A 20309-nucleotide genomic window follows, 5' to 3' on the forward strand; every position below is an offset into this window, starting at 1 on the left:
GATCCACTGAAGGCCTTGAAATCGCAATAGTTGGAGAGAGAAGGCATTGCAATTATGTGGTATTATGAATCAGCCATGCCATTATGTGCCAAATTACACCCTCCAATACAGAGAGTTTTGTAGCAATGAAGAGAGAGAGAGAGAGAGAGAGAGAGAGAGAGAGAGAGAGAGAGAGAGAGAGAGAGACTCCTTGGCAGTAATCATTAATCTTCACATGTACCATAGGCGCTTCACTCACAACTGACTTTTGTCTAAATTGCTTCTCTCCTGTCTTCACGTTGTTGTTTGTCATTGCGATGCGCTCATTTCAGTCTGTAATGGACATGCTGATGATTCACCGCATGTTTTTCTTTGTCATTCTGCCTTTTAGTCTCTGGCCACGTGTGCAAACAATAACACAGATGTGCACACAACCGCACGTGTGCAGAAGCTCATGCACACACATACAGTACAGACATGCACTCACACACGCACAAACAGTGTAACTGAAATTTTATTGAGAGCTTTTCATCACAAGTGCAAATCACATATATGTATTTTAAGTTGAAATTCTGACTACAAATGAAATGTTCATGTACTGGTATCTTGTGTATGGTCATATTGATACTTGAGTTTTAAATACATTTGACTAATAATAATAATAATCATAGTGTCTTTAACAGAAGCTTCAAAATTGAAGAAGAGATGGCAGCACCATGGCCTACTTTTTTGTCCTAGTTACAGAGCAAATCCTCTCCAAAACTTTCTCAGCAATTAGAAGACACTTAAATCTCAGAGTGAATGTTATACTCTGGCTGCTCTGGAGTATCACACCAGCAAAATCAAGTTGTATTGAAGTGTGACAGAGTGTGTCATTATCTTGATTCAGCCTGCAGACTCTGATAACCTGTTTTTGCTGCTACATTCTCTTGCTACATTTAATCCCACTGCAGAACTTATTAAGAGAAAAGAGACCAAACAAAAGGTTTTTGGTGAGAGGGCCTCATCTGGAAGACATTTCATGTTGTATAGCTCTTTTCAAGGTGATTTCCTCACTGGTGACGAGCAACAGAAACAGAGAGTGGAAAAGAGAGTGGAAAATCTCTCCAAATCATCAAACTTTTTCGTCTACACGACATCTATGAAAACATCAAAACTTACAAGAGTACTCCCAATATGAATAGCACCTCTAAATTGAAATTTCACGCAGTGTTTCCCTAATGGAATAATATTCTACCATTCCATAGTTAAGCTGTAGAGTATGGGAGTGGGGGAAAGAGGAAGGCAGAATTGGAAAAAGTAAAAGAAAGTACTGGACTGGGGGGGTCGAGGGAGCAGTAGAGTCGGAGTAGAAGGCACATACGGATATAAAAGTGGATCCAAGTGCACTGCAGTAGACTTTTCCGTCTACCCCAGGAAGACATCGCCATAGAAGCCCACTCCATCCACCTTCTTGTCCCCGGCCTGGTCCACCATGTCAGGGAAGTGGGCTCCCACACAGGCGTTCACGGCCTCCCTCACCTCCCCTGGCAGAGACCTCATTTTCTGCTCATGCTCCTTCAGGGCCTCCTGGTTGAGCTACAAGTCAAAAAAAAAAAAAAAAGAAAGAAAGATTCTGCTAATCACAAGCTAAGGAACTAGCTTGAGGCCAAATGGCATGAACTGATTTCGAGTAGGAATACTAATGAGCTATTTTTAGGATAGCTGCAGCACAAATATAGAAACGTTTTTCCTGTACTGTGAAAGGGGCCTAATGAGGAAAAATGAGTCAATGCTCAAACTCAGTAATGTTAAATGGAGAGTAAAGATTAGCTCTCCTCCTGAAATAAGGGAGCTAGCATCATTTATGCCCTTATCTCTAATGTCATCATTTAAATTCCCCTCAATATCAAAAACTGTATTTGTCAGCTAAAGAAATCATTGGTGAGGCATAAAAAAAACCCCACTATCCATCTGGCGTTCACGCGTCAATGTCTAAACTATTGTGTGAATATTTAACACCTCACTCTCAATATCAATTTCCAAGATTTTACCATATCAAAGCAAGCCCAAAAAGTGCTCTGACATCATTTACAGCGGTGGGAGCTCGGACTGTACTTTGTGAATCGCCTCAACAGGATGCGTCACATTACAGTGTTACGTACAATCACTGACTCAACAGATGGCCAGGGCAGACAATGCATCTGATAGGCAGCTATGTGTTGGCATGGTGTGCATGGTGAATCACTCCCATTGTAAAAACTGTGTGTGTGTGTGTGTGTGTGTGTGTGTGTGTGTGTGTGTGTGTGTTTATTTTTGTTTATTTAAAGGATCCCCATTAGCTGATGCCATGGCAATCAGCTAATCTTCCTGGGGTCCACACCTGACATACTGTACATAACACATTACATGATAAACATTAAATTACATTAATATACACTAAATTACATCAATATACATTAATATAAAAAAAATGCAAGCTTACATTGATATGAAATAATTAAAAAAAAACAACATTCATATACAATTCAAAGCCTGTCAACACTGAACGTACATTTAGGTAGAATACTAATTAAAAATCAATATATAAATAATATTTAAAAGAATGAGAATTATACAACACATATGAAGCGGAACACGAATATTGAAAACTGGTACAGAGTTATACCTCCTACTATTCAGTCTGTCATCTGCATGCCAATAAATGCCTCTACATAATCTTTTTGAAGGATGATTTATTTTTTATTACTTTATTAAAAGGTAAATTATTCCAATTTGTTATGGCTCTGTAAATGACAGTTTTTTTCAACGAGTTAGTCCTTAGGCTGGGTACCACAATATGACCATTACCGGCAAATCTGGTGTTGTGGTTATGTACGTTACTGCAGTAGCTAAACTATTTGGTCGAATAAAAATAATGGCATCTTTGAGTTAATGATGCAGCTGAAAAATGTGGCCATGCTTAAGGAAATCCTTTGCTCAATGGTGAGCCATGAGAGGCTGGAGTGCAACTTTTCGGTCCTAGTTCTAATAGAGCAGCCCAGAACAAGTCTAGCAGCCCTGTTTTGTACGACTTGTAATTTTGCGAGATTTGTTTTGGATGCAGACGACCATACTGTTGAACAATAGTCCAGGTGGCACAGAATTAATGATTTAGAAACTTGACCCAGCGTGTGTGACTGTACATAAGGAGAACACTTTCTTGTAACTGCAAGTGTGTGTGTGTGTGTGTGAGATAGAGAGAGCGTATGTGTCGGTGTAAGTGTATGTACCTGATTAGCCAGGGCTTTGATCTCCTCCAGTGTCGCAGCCTGTTTCTTCATCAAAGCCTCTTGCTGAGGACTGTAATCTGAGGACTGTAACAGCACAAAACATACTGTATGTCGCTGCTCAAAAATACACCATCGATCGGCGGTTTGAGTCTGTGTGAGTGTGTATGTTTGTGCGTGTGTGTCTGTACTTGTCTGTGTGGATGCTATCAAGTGAAAGATAAAGAGCGTTTTCATGTCTATAAACAGTTCATCTGCTCATGTTTCCCTCTGTGTGTGTGTGTGTGTGTGTGTGTGTGTGTGTGAGAGACTGTCTAGAGAGGAGTGGACCCATGGGATGCAACCTGAGAGAGAGGATCGATAGTGTTGGGTCACAACAGGTTGGACTTGTCCAATTCAATTACACAGCCCTTAATGCAGCCAGCCATTCAATACTAAGGCTGCGCTGATTAAACAAGTGATTGTGTTATAAATAGTTGCAGTAATTAATGGGCAAATGCTGATTAAGTGGATCAAAATGAGCTGCAATGCAACCCTAATATGTGGATGGGGGGGGTTGCTGTTATCCAGATTGAGCTGGTCTGAGAGGAACCGGGCAGAGCGGCTGGACCCGTAACCCAGACACAAGTGGTCTGAATCTTGATGAGCCAACGCAGCAACAACAGCAGAGGCAGTGAGTCATCGACCACACATGGCTTGCCCGCTCCCTGTAAACAGCCTTTGAGTAATGGACAAGCCTGGACTATGGTCAGGGCCCACTGCACTTTACTCAGTGTGTATGAGTGTGTGGTGCGTGGGTGCGTGGGCAGGTGGGTGGATGGGTATGTATGTGAGAGAGCGCTTATTGTACGCACTGTGTGGCTAGGTCTGCATGCAGGCATGGAGGTGTACAGTATGTGAACATGTGTGCAGATGTACTAAAGGAGAGGGTGGTCATGTGACTCCGGTGGGTATTTTCTCACATTTTGTTCAAATCTTTAGATTCTTTCTCCCACCATGAAACCATAGTTACTCTGAGAGGGTAAACGTGAACATGATAAATGCAGTACACGTTTACAACAGGTAAATGTCTTACATAGATACACATGTATAGTATATCCATATGTACATGAGTTTTTTAACTATTTCAGACTTCACTGAACATACCATGTGAATTTCCAGGTGAATCTTACAGAAATCCTTAGCTCTATACTTACTGCGACATCAGACTGAGCAGATTCCTCCAACAGCTCACAGCTTGCTGCCTTTTTTAGCCTGAGAACATGATTATAATTTTCAATTAGATCTCTTGTACGTAACGTTGATAAAAATTCATCAAATCAAGCGAGGTTTCATGTGCAATGCCATGTGCCACAGTGGTGAGAATCCAAGCAGCTTTTCTCTCAGAAATGGATAGAGCGAGACCTCACCATATTTGCGTTCTTTCTTTTTTGATTGGACAAGAAGATCAGTGAGCGAGAAGAATGGAAATGAATGGAACCACAAAAAAGGGATTGACAGCAAGGTCGTGGTGTGAACTCACTTCGCTTTCTCTGAAGACGAGCATTTTGAGAGCCCCTTCTTCTTATTTTCGTTGGTTTCACTGGAAACGAGACAAAGACTGAATGTAAGGATGCCTGCCTGATTGAAACTCTCTATGAAAAGTGACCTTCTATAAATACCCTTTTCTTTACACATATGATGCAGCGCTGTGTGACCTTTTGTCTACAGTGAGCAGGGCTTAAATGCTGCGTTATAGTGTCTGTGTGGACAAGTAGATGACCGAGGCTGTCTTCCCTTCCCTACTGCTGTTTAAACACCTGTTGGATAATGGTTGTCCTTAGATAACCATCTGCCAACTGGGGACACTGGATAACACACACACACACACACACACACTTTTAGACACACACAAACACACACACAGGCTTTTAGACACACACAAACACACACACAGGCTTTTAGAGACACTCAAACACAAGCGCATGTACACACCCAAATTCAAACACACACACACGCTTTTAGACACACTCAAACACAAGCATATATGCACAAACACACAAACACACACATACACACACACACACACACACACACACTGAAGGACACCATAAGCCAGCCAAGGACAATAGAAGACCTGCATGCTGAGGTGACTCATTCATTACTTGAGGTATTCTTTTTGCAAAATGTCAAAAGCTTCACTTCAGGCAACACACACACACACACACACACAGGGAGTCTCACACCAAAAATTCAAGGCACAGATTGGATAGATTCAGCAAAGTCCCGCACACTGTCAGTGTGTACAGCATGTACTCAGTGTGTTGTATGTGTGGTCACACCTCTCCAGGGTCTTCAGTTCACTGGTGTGTCTCTCTGTAGCCATCTCCAACAGTTTGGCCAGCCGCTGTCACACAGGAAAAAGGAAGTGGCACAGTCAGAGTGAAAGCAGTCACATGGCCCGAGCACAAATAGAGAGTGACTTCAGCGAGACTAAATGCCTCTCATTAACAATGTCCAAGGGATGTGTGATTACATTTCCTTTTGTTTAATCCAAGAGATTCTCCAAGATCAGACCTCTGTTGTTAATTTGCATGCACTCTGGCTTCAGGTTTGTCGAAGCGCTTGGCCCGACACCTGAATACGAGATGCTAACTGCCACTTCGCTCGGCTGCACTTCTGCGGCTCGGTCTATACTCTGTCTAGTGAGGTGGCGACCCTTGGAAAATTACCTGATTGACCTCTCAATCTCATGCAGATTCAGAGCTTATGCTAAGAGCACCCCAGAGCACCTAGGGCTGATGTATAATCAATAGAGGCTCTAAAGCCCTGGCTGCTCGCCCATGATCCCAGACACACAGCGCAGGGAGGTGAGATGAGGTGCTCCATGAGAGATGTGAGAGCATCCTGAGCCATGCCGATGAGTCCTAGTTTTAGGGTGGATCAATAGATGCAATGAAGACAGCCAAGGGCTGGGTATGAGGTGAGCGGTGGTTACATGAGGAGTGTTATGAGAAGAGGTTGCAAAAGGACAAGGAGCAGAACACATCTTGCCTTTATGGTACCCATCTTAAAATGTTCATACATGGATGGAATGTAAAAACAAAGACAAAAAAAGATTAAAACCTATTTTGAAGATAACAGAATAATGCACATTATCACCAAATATCTGAGATCAAACACTATGAAACAATTTGGAAATTTAGAAAACAATTTTGGAAAACATTCTTGCAAGAAAATGATGGTTTATTTAGGAATTCAGTATAAATTGCTTCCTGCTAATTGAATCAGCCACAACTAAGCATCCCCTCTTTTGCTATACACATGAACCTATTTTTGTTTGGGAGGCAAAATAACTGGTGGAGCCACTCCTTCATCACTTTTTGGAACTTTTTGATGAGGCCCTCGGGTGTTGTTTTAACTGTACAGCTGTATTGTACCTACCTCTGTGGCACACTGCTCTTTCCTCTTCTTCAGCTGGTCACACTGCTCTATCCACAGAGCCTGCAGCTCGGCCTGGAGCTTCTCCTTCTGCTCCTGCACCCGCTCCGTTTTGACACCGGAATCTGAAGTGTTGCACCCTCCCCTGGAAGACACGTCATGCCATAACATCATATGACATAACAGGACATATGGAAGGGGAACGGAGTTTATCGACTGAGGGACAATGTGTTTTATCAAATGAGATCTACTCATGAGTATTAGGGAAATAGCCACTGTACCTCAATGTACAGAAATATGTTTAGACTAAATATCTATGAAGGATTAAACTGTGATAGCCCCAACATTGTTCCACCATGTGGTTACTGAAAATCACATGGCAATGTTCACTTGGCTTTGCATAACATCTTTTGTAATGAAAGCTTACTGGAGGACTGTGTGCAAAAAGCACTGCAACCCTTGAAGCATATTCATTTAGCTGTTATTTTCATCCTCCAACATTCTGTTTCACCTAGAAAAACACATTAGCCGAGGAATATTCTCTGTGCTTCTAAATATAATCTCATTAATGACACTGGCCAAGACAACAACAACTTGATTAGTGGGTCAGTATTGTGCTGTATAAATCACCGCCACTTTGTGGAAAACATAGACCGGTCTTTGTTGAATGACTAGACATGAACACAAAGGTTAACACACTGTTCTTAGTTCACTGAAATGATTACATTCCCTGCCTGTGGAGCACATACACAACGCCTCACCTCAGATTTGAATCCTTCCACAATTCCCAGTTTATCTCCCTCAATCCTTCAGGTAAATACCAGCTAACAAAGAAAGGAGGGTGGAATGCAGAAAAACAACAAAGAGAAGACATGAATCCTCTTACTCTTTTTTCTTCACCGAGGCCTTCTTCTTGATGGCCTTGAAGGAGTCCGAGTACTTCTGAATCAGGTCCTCTCCTTTCTTCTGAAACTTCTTTTCCAGTTCCTTCATCTCTCTCTCCTGCCGCTTGATCACCTTCACATAGTTCTTGTGCTGCGTCAGTTCTTCAGTAGTCACAGTGGAGGGCTCTATGGTTTTATACACACAGGCTACTTTAGAACTCATTTGCAAAAATCCTCCTACTTCTGTTGGCACTAGATATGCATTTATAACAGAGCTACATCTATTCAACCAAAACAAAAACCCACTCTAAATTCATCTGTATTTTCCTTTCCAGGATTTTCACCTTGACCTACAATGACAGAGGGAAAATTGCAGCACATGAAGCATTTTAGCATTACCTCCACTAGATGTTGGCTGAGATGAGTCATCTGATCCAGCAGACTCCGGTGATGTACTTGGCTCATTGGGCTGGACAGGAACCACAACTGCTGGAGTGGGCTCAGCCTCAGTGGCGGGCTCAGCCTCAGCGGCGGGCTCAGCCTCAGCGGCGGGCTCAGCCTCAGCGGCGGGCTCTCCTGAACCCTCCTCTGCAGCGGGGGCAGCATCTACGCTGGGGTTATCGTCTGAACCAGGCTCAGGGTTTGTACTGGTGTCACCGGCAGGATCTTCATTGGTTTCGGGAGCTGCCTCGGGTTCTGAGAGCGGTTCCTTCACAGTGGCGGCCTCTTCAGTGTCAGGGGAAGGAGTGGCATCAGGAAGCGGTTCAGGTGTGGCACTGGCTGCATCTGGGGATGGATCTTCAGGAGCGGCCTCATCAGAAGTCTGGGGAGGGTCTGCAGCAGGCTGTGCAGCGTCTGATGGGTTATCGGCCTCTCCGCTGGGTTCTTTAATGGTGTCTGTACTGGTGTCCACTGGAGACTGGGATGATGGGTCAGCAGGGTCCTCAGAGGTCTGAGGTTCTGGTGGGGCTTTTTCTGGAGGAGGTGGAGAGTTCAGCACATCAGTGGTCAAATCAGCTTTTTTCTATACTGTTGACTTCTTCCTTTTCAAATTCTGGCAGAACACTGACACTATGATTCAGAGACCTACCACCAGAGTCATATTAAAGCCCAAAATCATAAAAAACATATGAAAAATATTCTGATTAAAAAACGTGTTTCTCTGAACTGTGCTCCATTACCTGTAGCATCAGCTGCATTGTCCTTGGCTCCAGCTTTGTCAGTGGGGGGTTGAACCACAATAGGCATCTCATAGGGCGAGATGTAGTCAGATGACGACTGTGTGGGCACACAGAGGACAGGAACATGACATTCTAGCAAGTATGATCATGTTCCAGGAAAACAATTAGTGCTGTTATGGTTTTATAGGAGAACTGGGGACATTATTGATATATCAGTTTTAGCAGCCACTGGCTAAGTGAAATTTGCTTCAGCAGCTTATTTTTACCTCCTGCGTCTTTGTGGTCTTCTCTGTACCCTTTGTTGGGTTGAATAAGGCATCCGTGAAATCTGAGGTAGAATCAAATGCGTCACTGCATAATGCAGCAGTAATTCATAATTCAACATTGAATCAAATTGAGGTGTGTGAGTGTTTGTGTGTGTGTGCATACATTTGTGTCAAAATGAGTAGCAATAAACAATATTCTACCAAGCTCCACTGGTCTAAATTAAATTTGAGCCCTGTCCCTGACTGTCACTCTACCAAAACAAATTCAAGTGCAGCAGAGCTTTTTGTGAGAACACAAAGTGGAAAGTGGAGCACCTGCGAAGGCAGCAGGGATGTAGTCCTTGACCTCGATGTACACAAAGAGAGCTGGCAGCGTGAGTGGCATGTTGCTCTCACTGCGCAAGCAGATGTGCTGGAAGCCTGCAGGGCATAAAACCTTGTGAATTAAAGACAAGGCAGCAGCTCCTCTGACTCAGAAATGTGACCTTATTCACACGGTGGCCATTTTGAATGGGAAACTCTACCCGGAAGATTGGCATATAAATAAAACTAGCACAAGTGAGGATATTGGATAGACCTAACAATTATCAAATTACCTTGCAATCTGGGGAACAACCACAACAAGTGCTTGAATTTAGCAGGGAAGTTTAACCCTAACCATTACTAGTTAGTATAAATAAAAGTAAATATGTGTAGGTTAGATAAAACCATAGATATACTGTATATGTATCTATGGATGATTTTTTTTTCTCACTCTCACTGACCTGACTGGATGGCATCAACAGGCATGATCCTGTGTCCCAGGAATTTACCGTTCTCTTCGTGGACTACAATTCTTAGGGAGGCCATATCTGGGAGCAGGATCTATCCATAATAATAACAATAACTGCATTAAGACCAACAACAGCAGCAGAGCAGTTAATGACACGTAAACTCTTTGTATTCACAACAGTGCTTGAACTTAAAATATAAAAATGTTACTATATAGCTAAAACTTTAGAGTTCAGATTTTGTTTGTGTGAACGCTTTTGATTAAGTACACACAAACACACATACATACTCAAACACATTCACTCATGCATGCATTTGTGCACATGAACATGTTCATCTGGTACATGCGTCACACACATACACACCTTCTCAAAAACAAAAGGTTCCTCATTCCACACTGGGTTGATGGCATTAGGTGTAGTGGACCACTTGGTGCGGTATTTCTTCTTGGGGTCTCCTGGCAACCCGATCACCTCCACCTCAACTCCTGTTTTCACGCTCTTGTCAGTCAGAAACTGACCTGAATAGATCTGGTGGGAGAGGTGAGCAAGAGTCGATGACCTACATACTGGAAAATGGCACGTACTATTCCGTGGATAGACATGTGTAGGACATAGAGCTGTGGATATAAATAGGGCTCAGTTTTAGTGCGGAGTCTGTTGAATACCATGAACCAGGTATCAGTCACAGCAGGCAGCTTGTACTATTAGCGACTCTGTATCCTGACAGCAAATTAGAAGCTGAGCAAACATGGCTATGCATACATAGAAACACACACACACACATACACATATGCACATGCACACACACACACACACACATGCACAAATGCATAGACAGATGTGCAAATACACATGTGCACACAAACACCCATGCACATACACAAAGAAGCACAGGCAAACACATATACACACGTGCACACACACGTGCACACACACGCACACACACACACACACAAACACACATGCCCCAAGGCTATCAAGGCTATTTGACTTTCAAATCAAGTAGAGGGAAAACAGCTCTCAGCAATACACACATTGCTTGTTGATCATTGCCCCATAATGCAATAGGATAAACAATGGACCCTTATTTTATGAAACAGGAATAATTGCTAAACTGTAGCAATCGAGTGATTATTTTCCCCATTTTCTTTCACATATTTTTTTGTATTACAGTACTGTATTTTGACCAGATGCCTGCACCAGCGGCCATATGCCAAACAATACTGTAGGGATGGTTGAAGAGAGAGAAGTAAAATAACAAGTCAGATGAAAGGCTGTGCTGCAGTACAGTGAACCTGCCTTGATGGTCAGTGTGTTCGCCACAATGGTGTCAATCCTATCACAGAAAGGGTCAAACTTCTTGTCACCGCGACGCAGGACATCATGCTTGAGGAGGTAGCCAGTCCTCCCATTGTATTCAAAGAGAGACATGTTCATCTGCATGGGGAAATCTGAAAATAGACACAACCCATTCATGCCCTGCTAGTGAGCATTTTGCATGCAAAGCACAGCAGAGCCTTGTGCAGCTCAAAAAGGTGCAACACTGACCTGCTGTGGTGAAAAACAGAACCTCAAGTTTAAAAATGAAATCAAGCGCACATGCCAACAGAAATATGTCAGACTCACTAAGAAATGATAATCAAATGGGAACTGTGAATGGTCAGACTCGCATCCTCTCATGCAATGCAACATATTTCTGACAGTTTAACTGGCTATCAGTGAACATGTGTCCATTTCTACCCATAGTCTGGTAGTTGAGCGCCACCAGCTGGCAGCCTGCGTTCCAGAAAGGCTGGGGGTTGTAATTGGATGAGTCCATCCTGGTTCCTTTGGGGTAGATCCTGCTCATCTGCCTCTTGTTGTATCTGGAGGAGACGGTTTAGGAAGCATGGTTTTATTGCTTTCTATTTATATATGTAACTGATAATCACCTGACTGCATAAAACAACACATTTCAGGCTAATTTAGTGGGCTTTTTGATCAAATTCAAAATGACTGCAACGGTTTCAATCCACCTACACACGGTTTGCAAGATTTTGGAGCATGACGGCATCAGCAATAGTTTTAAAGGATACTCCACAAACTCCACAGCAGTCTTGGCTATCATGGCCTCTCCTCTGGTCTCCACAAAGGATGAGATGACATAACTCTTGTTCTTCTCTGTGAATGAAAGAAGGAATAAAAGGCAGAATTGTATAACTCATACTGATTTTCATTAGTTTACCAGTGTTTTGGTTTAAGTATCCCTTTAACCACATGTATTAGAAAAGAAGTATATGTTGTAATGTTTATGTCGTCTGAAGGACTGCGTGCAGATCACATTTTTCACATAATACTTACATACATACATATTTACATTTATTTGCAACATTAAGAAGCAAAGACATACTTCTGGCATTGTCAAAAGAGATGAATTTGTTGGGCTGGATGTAGTTGACGATGGCAGACATCTCCTCGTACGCTGTTACTTCTTGTCCAGCTGTGCCCTATGGGGGATTGACAGGATGTTAGCTGACGTCTGATTTGTTTTGGCTGGACACAGACGATGCGGAGCAACGATACCGTCATCAATATCGTCATCCTCTACCTCATCGGAGGTCTTCATCTTCTCCTCATCCTGTTCCTCTGTGTCTTCTTGTTCCTCGTTGTCCTCCACAGCTGCGTCCCCCTCTGATGAACCATATAAACAAAATACTATATAACCGCACCATCACAATATAACCTAAAAATAACCAAACCAGCCTAAGAAATCAGATAGAGTGCGATCTGATTTGGCTTGAGTTCCATCTTATCCACCTTGGCTCTCCTGGGTAGTGGGTGCTGGGGTGGCAGGGTCCTGGACAGGGGTGTTCGGGTCCTGGGTGGGGGCGGCTGCAGCTGGGGTCTGGTCACTGGTCGGGGCGGTGGTTTTCTTTGGCTGGCTTGGCTTCTCATGGCTGCCCTTCTTGTTCTTTATTAGGATCTTGCCCATGAGTTCAGATGGGCTGGGGATCTGCTGGCCTGGTTTCAGCTAGATGTTACAGACAAATAAAGTGGGAGGTGAAACAAACTTGGGGGCAAACAGTGACAAAACAAGGAAAGGACACATATAATGTTTGCACACACATCTCTCTGCCTCACAGATACAAACACATGCACACTTCCAAACCCACACACACACGCACACACAATTCTGAGGAGGTGAACAGAAGTTGGCTGTTCGCATAAATCAGTTGGATGGATACATGAGCCCAGGAGGGTCAAGTCTAACAGAGATGAGAAACAGGACAGGGTGCTGAACTTTGTCTTATAGTGCCTTCAAGCTAATGTGACTCAACTCAAGAACTCAGCACACACAGTCACACAGTATGCTATGATAATGTTATTTAATATATCCCTTATATAAAAGCTTTATCTAATCCTTTTTGAGGGCCAGCTGTGTTGCAACAGCATACTCACAGGATACTTCTCCAGTGGCTCTGTTAGCAGGGCATCACCAAATATGGTTTTGCAGTAGTTGGCCATCTTCTCCTGCTGCTTCACCCTGGAGCAAAGCACAGTAACACCTGTTAGTATTCGCTGTTACAGAGCAAAAGGTTAAATCATATCCTGGATATGTTCCATCAATACTCCATTTGCGATAATGGCATTAGAGCATTATTACATTTACGATAATAACATTACACTGAATGAGTTCATGGAAAAACTCAGTCTTACGAGTCAACATGGTTCTCAAAGGAGAGGATGACGGGGAACTGTGAGGTCTTGAAGGCACTCTCAGCAATGGCCTCAATCACATCCTGTATCAAAAAGAGACAGGCATTTTTATTTTTTTGTGTATTCAACCAGACAGACATTTATTTGAACTAGATAGTCCCATTGAGATTAATAATTTGTTTTCAAGGGAGACCTGCCAAGAAATCAACATCATAACAAATGAAAACGCTGTAGACATACACAACATACAGCAATGCACATAAGTAAAAATACAAACAAAAGCATCAAAATCACATAAAACTAGGACAAACAGACAGAGCCAATCAGGACGATTCTCCCGAAACATGAAGAGAGACGACATGACAAACAGCACAGCTATTGCCTCCATGCAGAGGACCTGGAGTCAGCTCCAAACCTATCACATCTACAGGCTGACAGTAAACTGAACTGAGGTGTTTTGTCTGGGCCACAGGGAGCGTGGAGCTCTGGCTGCCCTTAAATGGAAGTGTTGAGTGAGAGAGGATGACGGGGGTACATGCCTATGTGAGTGTGTGTGTGTGTGTGTGTGTGTTTCTGTGTACAGTTAAGCCTTTATGCCCTTTTGCCCTCTGTTACTAATGCACACATCAATAATAAAGTGAATATATAGGCTCATCATGATACTCATTATACAATGTGACAGTCTTCAGTCACAATGGACTCCGGCTGGCAAGTGTACACAAGAAGCTGTCACATTGAGGCAAAACACACTGCTCTTGCTTATTCACAGGAGACTAGGGTTCGGTATACAGTCATTTACTGTAACAGGTCCAAGATTAATGACACATAATAGTAATATTCAGACATATTCAAGTTATAGTTTGCAAGATCCAGGAGGGTTCAGCAAATAACAGGTGATGTATGGTATCTAATAAGGGATTTGGTTGGCATACACTTTTCTGTTTGCAGAGCAATGAAAGTGGCACAAAAACTGGTAAAAAAAAAAAAAAAAAAAAAAAAAAGCCCACTTAAGAATTGGTTACATGGGTGAAGAGCCCACTAAAGCAGTGCCCCAAAACTATGCATGTGGCACCTTGAAGAGGATCTCAGTCGTCATGGTGAAGCCGTGGGTGATAATGGGCTCTTCATCCGGAGGTTTACCCTTCCAGCAGTCCAGCTCCAGACAGCGGCAGCCAGACAGCAGACACTGGCGGTACATCTCCGGAGACGACACGCCAGAGAACTGACCGGCTGCGGGGGAAGAGACGCAAAGACACCAGAGTCTCAGAAATTATCCTCAGGTGTCGCCGTACATGTCATACTCGCAAATATACAAAGTAATCTGCTTGTAAGTATTATGGGGATCGTGCATGCGACTATATAATCCATACACAAAGTGATATTTGCCTATTTTAACAGGTATTTGGACAATGCAATGTACTGCAGGATGTTTTTCACTGTGCCTATCTGTCTGCCCTCTGACCTGTCAGGTATGTGTTGTGGGATGACTTGATGAAGTAGTGGGGTATGGGCTGGGTCATGTCCTGACACTTCGCCAGCCTGTCCTGTATGACGACTGAAGTCTCTGGCCCCATCAGGTAGAACAGGAGACCTTCTGGAGAAATCTGACCTGCAGATGACCAACAAATGCATATTAAAGCATTAACCCTTTGCACCCTGACTTTCCCCTTAAATTTCCCCTTAGGTAGCTCCAAAGTTAGACATTTTTTTCCCAAACTGTACAACAATGTCACACACATATTCTGTATCTGCTCGTTCCAACACTTTATTGAAGTTATACCTACTTATGAGTGAAATATTGAAACCCAAGATGACATTTTTTATGGCTGCACCATTACAAGAAATGGATAAAAAAATCTAGGTGTCTGTGTAATTAAGCATGACATATTTGGTATCTTTGGAAACCTTAGGATCTTGACTAGAATTTAAAATAAAGTTCTGTGGGTTTGAACAAAGCTTGGCCGTGAAACATGTGTTTGTAATGATTGTCCCGCATGAGGGACCCAAGCGTAGAAGTGGTTTTAAGTGTAGACACAATGCAGTAACAATGTATTATAATGAATTTGTCCTGCATGCCAGCCCTCCTACCATATAACAACATCAATGCCTCTCACCTCTGTTAGAGTTAGAGGAGACGGGCTCGTATTTGTCGATCAGAGCCTTGATCTGGTCCTGCCGCAGACGGGGAAACAGCTCCTCGTTGAGCCGCGAGTCCCTCTGTTTCTCGTTGAGGAACTTGGAAAAGTTGTCCTTGGTCATGTAGGGTTTGGTGGAGCTGGGAGGAGGCACAGTGAGCTGTGACAATCACATCAGCACCGCACTTAACGCTGCCAGTGGCCATCACGGCCCGCTGCCTGCCACCTGAGCCCGTGCCAGGTAGCTAATGCATAAACTGGAGGTCCTGACTGACCAAGCATGAGGCGGGCATAATGTAGACTAATTTGCACCGGGCGTCTCTGGCCTTGTACTCCCAAATTGATATGTGTGAAGCAGCGTGTTCCATGCTTTATGGCTATTAAATAAAATATTAGCTAAGCTGTTGAGAACAGTTCAGAGATTTGGGTTAAACATTTTGGTTCGCTTGTTTTAGCCTGCTTAGGTGCCTGATGGATGGAGTTTGCCACATAGGACAATGCAATGAATATCACAGTTTTTGGAAATCAATTCAGTGAACGTTTTCTTGATTAGGAACTTATCTGACAGTCTCTAAACTGGTACAAATGTCTTGAAAATGTAAATGCAAGGTAAAACAAATGTTAAGCATTATATGTAGGACAAGCTATGGGAGGCCATGATGAATAGAGGATTACTGAGCCACAGCAGAAGATGATGAGTGAAACACAGTGGAGGAAGACTCACTAAGAAGTGAAGATCTCGTAGATCTCAGGCCGAGGGCACAGATGTGTCAGGAAGGACTTGAAGGCGGTCTCAGTGAACACATCAGGCTTCATGGTGTCATGCTGACATGTAAACACACAATATCAAACATCAAAGTCTATTTACCACTGCAAAAACACAAGCAGAAACCGTGGGCCTTATCCCATTTATGCAGGTGGAGTGTTGAATTATAGCGTAATATCTGTGCGAGGACCTCATTTATTCACTGAGATAACACTCAAGAATCATAACATACACCAGGGCATTGAGGGAGGAGGTGGCAGAAATACAGTAAACAAGCTTGAAAGACACAGATACATTCATGGTAGTAGTGCTGTGCGGAGTGACAGATAGCCAGAAGGTCTAGTTTCTAACCTTTCCTTTAGGGAGGTGTGCTGAGGCGAGGGAACTTTCCACCCTCTTCTTATCCGCTGGAAACATCTTGTAAATACTGAGAAAGACACAGTGAATCATTGAGTGGGTACAAATCTAAATACTGAATACGGTCTGCTATCCAACACTTTTACAGGTTTGTGACCCACTTTTTTACAGGGATCTTGCCATCCTTGTTGGTCTGGAGAGAGATGCGGATGTATCTAGGGTTGAATGCACAAGTAAAACAGAGGATTACCATTACATGTGATATTACAATATTATGTTATACATGATATTTTATCAATATGTAGGCAATTGTTCACTTACATTTTATCCAGAAAGACTTGTCTGCATGCGTTGTTTCTTGCAGGGTTGTAGGCAATTGCAACAATGTCACTTGCCCAGTTCTAGAGTGAATTTAATCACAAATACATACAGGAATATTACACTCAATATCAAGCTGAGTTGTGCTTGAAACCTCATTACTCAAACCATATTATAAAAGCCTTTATATCAACAGAAAACCCACCACTAGAGGGCATCGACAGAATCAGTAACAGAGAGTAATGCATGTTGCCTTTGAACAAAGAACAATTCTGATTTCATTACATTTGATTAAATCCGGATATTGGAGTCATAAAGTCCAATAAAGACTAAAGGGACAGAGGGCGCCTTGTTGGGGGAAGCAAAGGCTCATTGCACACTGGCTAATGGCCTGTGGCTGTTTGAGCAATCAAGCAGGATCAGTGATAGAAAGGGAGAATAGTCTACAGATAAGGGAGTGATATAGTGTCAATATCAGACAAAGGGGAATGTACAGTGGTTTATTACCTGTGTCACTTTCTCCTTGGAGGCAAAGAAGTTGTGATAAGTCAGATTCACCATGTCTGGACCTGAGACGATGGTCAGGGTTTTAGCGAGATGGTTGCTGTCTGGGAAATCCAGGTTGAACACATTGCGGACCTTGGGGTGCTGTGAAGGGAAAAGAAAGACAATTAAATTATACTGTAAAATAATAATGCGATCTTTGAGACATTCTTGTGATAAAGGGCTGTATAAATAAACTCGACTTGGTTCAAAATATGGGGAAAATGTACGATTGTAAATCAATTAACTCTTTAATTGACTTATTATCCCTTCACCCTCTGTTTGTTTAGACAAGAGAAAGTCAAGTCTGCAGTGTTTGTTCTCTCTACAGATTGGACACCTGGGAGCAAAAGCTTGTTCCAAACATGCAAATTTGCTGACCAGGGCATGCAAAAATATGCGCATACACACTGACACACACACACACACACACACACACACACACACACACACACACACAGGCAGAGAAACCCAAGAGCAGAGAAATGTTTTAGACACTACCTTCCTACGTCTGCTATACTACAGACCACCAATCACGTCTATTGCTAAGCTCAAAAACACAGAGCTGAAGCCAGCACGAAAGCTGGTTTCCCAAAAGTCCTCAGGGGCCCCTAAAGAGGATGCGCTGGCTTCCAAGCGCACCCCAACAAGGATGTTGCAGCGCTCTGTGCCCCCCGGGGAACACATTTCACCTCTGAACCCTCAGTAGGGGGTGGGGACGGCTGCATACTGCAACTCTCTGTGGAGGCCGGCGATGGGTGGGAGCGAGGAGTGGAAGGGAACTGAATCTCAAACTGTCAAACTCAATCAGCTGTTGACTGCTTGAGCTGGTAAAAAAAACAAAAAAAAAACACAGATACACACACACACACTCATGACTCATGGCATGGTGCTGTGTGTTTATGTTTGTTTATGTGTGTACGTGCATGTGGCTGTGTGCGTGTGTGTGTGTGTGTGTGTGTGTGTGCCCTGGGTACATGTGCCCATTGCCATTTTTGCAATGCAAATACAACACTCCTACTAATGCGTGAACTCGTGCATCGAGTGCATGCAGAGATTTTGACAATCAGGGAGACGACGAACACACCATTCGCCCCGGATCAGAGAGCAGGGAAAGGGTTACTGCATTACATAATAATACTCACTTTAGGAAGTTTTGCATATTTTCCTGTTCTGGTATCTCTGATGGTGGCAACATCCAGGAACGTTGTCTCCTAGAAACAAGAAGCAGAAAAATCATCTCCAATACTGTATTCAACATGTAGGCGCCAATCCAAATATGGATTGAGATACAAGTCATCTTTTGGCAGCGTGAAAAAACTATGGGACCTAGTTGGTTGGTGTGAAGAGTATTTGACTGTGAAGGTTTGGAAAATCCTGTAGGAAAATGTATTTTTTTTTATTTAAAATGTGTATGACCACTTTATAATCATTGCTCAACACCACACATGCCAACAGTGTTTGGAGGAGGCACACATTTGATTTAGGCTTCACTGCTTTTCAGACTAATGTACTGCAAACCAGAAGGTGCCTCAATGAGAGGGAGAGAGAGAGAGAGAGAGAGAGAGAAGACGGATCTCAACCAAGTGTGCATCACAGGGAGAGTTCAGCTGCACAGCATGGCAGTATGGTGAACCCACATCAGCACCAATCAATAATCTCCACAGGCTGCTGGGACCGGGAGGCGCAATGCAGCTCTCAGCGATCCCACCGCTTTGCCAGATCCTATTCACATGTGTGCACATTACACACACTGTGGATGTGAGGCACGGAGTGTTTTGATCTGTCAGCATTCGTAAAAAAGACACATTTCATTTCTGGATTCACTGTACGGGAGCCTAGGTTGCTCTACAACTGTGCAATAGTGTAGTGTATGTGCTATTTTTTGTCTTTTCTAGATGCTTAAAGTCGGTTACCTTGCTTTGGTTGGTCCAGTAGACGTAATAACCTTTAGAATCCATCTTCATGGTGACAGGGACAGTCTTTGTTGAATCCTGGTTTTAAGTGAGGGAAATCACACTTTTTCATACACATAGATAATTTATTATCAGGTTGCTTTATACCTCTGTTTTAGAGCTGCTTAATGCTGAAATGTTGGATGATTTAGACTGTAGGGTCATTTGTATTTTCCAGTACAATCCAGGAACTGAACATCAGTGATAGAAGTTTATCACACATAAAAGTTGCTTATAGTAACATCTCAATTGTGGAATTTTACTGAAACAGAAAAATAAATTTCCATATTACTACTCGTCAGATGATGCAAAATGAGTCACTTTTAGGATTGCACACACTTGATCAGCATAGGTTACATGGTAATTCCCTGATTGATTTTCAATAATCAGAGCCTCCTTGAATGAACCAACCATTTTCTATCAATATCCACTCACCTCTGACCATTTGGTGAACCTGTCTCCTTTGACCAGGTAGTCTTTGACCACTGGAGGCTCCAGAGTGTATCTTTTCTTCATTTTTCCGTCCTTCTAGTGTGATCTTTTATTCCAGTGTAATGCTATTTCTAATACAGATTTACTATCTGCGTATACACCATGGTCGTAACCATCGGCCAGCTTACCCCTCCATCGCTGTCCAAAGGACGCACTAAACTGGATTTCAGCTGATAACCTCAGACTGTTCTGAGGACGCACCCCGAGAAATATGCATTGCAAATGAAGGTGACAATAAAAATAGGTAACATGACTAAAGGTGAATGTGCTGCTGCCAAGCTGCCTAGAGTCAGGAC

At 43.0% G+C, this 20309-nt stretch overlaps 1 protein-coding gene across 1 annotated transcript; it reads right to left on the reverse strand.

The window, feature by feature from the left end:
• Window positions 1-548: 548 nt before the first annotated feature.
• On the reverse strand, window positions 549-20105 carry plcb2 (phospholipase C, beta 2). Its single transcript, XM_071899430.2, has 32 exons — window positions 19957-20105; window positions 19483-19560; window positions 18712-18780; window positions 17531-17671; window positions 17027-17106; window positions 16867-16920; window positions 16700-16775; window positions 16307-16407; window positions 15562-15722; window positions 14910-15056; window positions 14520-14677; window positions 13448-13530; window positions 13190-13274; window positions 12548-12761; window positions 12339-12421; window positions 12141-12237; window positions 11827-11911; window positions 11492-11616; window positions 11051-11202; window positions 10115-10279; window positions 9743-9842; window positions 9294-9398; window positions 8979-9040; window positions 8713-8809; window positions 7931-8506; window positions 7534-7717; window positions 6651-6792; window positions 5549-5613; window positions 4750-4809; window positions 4424-4481; window positions 3231-3314; window positions 549-1557 (listed from the first exon to the last, which is right to left on the reverse strand). Exons 1-32 carry the CDS (start codon window positions 20035-20037, stop codon window positions 1387-1389), a joined length of 3939 nt encoding a protein of 1312 aa, XP_071755531.2. The 5' UTR covers window positions 20038-20105; the 3' UTR covers window positions 549-1386.
• Between the last annotated feature and the right edge of the window lie 204 nt (window positions 20106-20309).

The sequence above is a fragment of the Centroberyx gerrardi genome, chromosome 17 (genome assembly GCF_048128805.1).
Source record: "Centroberyx gerrardi isolate f3 chromosome 17, fCenGer3.hap1.cur.20231027, whole genome shotgun sequence".
In the NCBI taxonomy this organism is placed as follows: Eukaryota; Metazoa; Chordata; class Actinopteri; order Beryciformes; family Berycidae; genus Centroberyx; species Centroberyx gerrardi.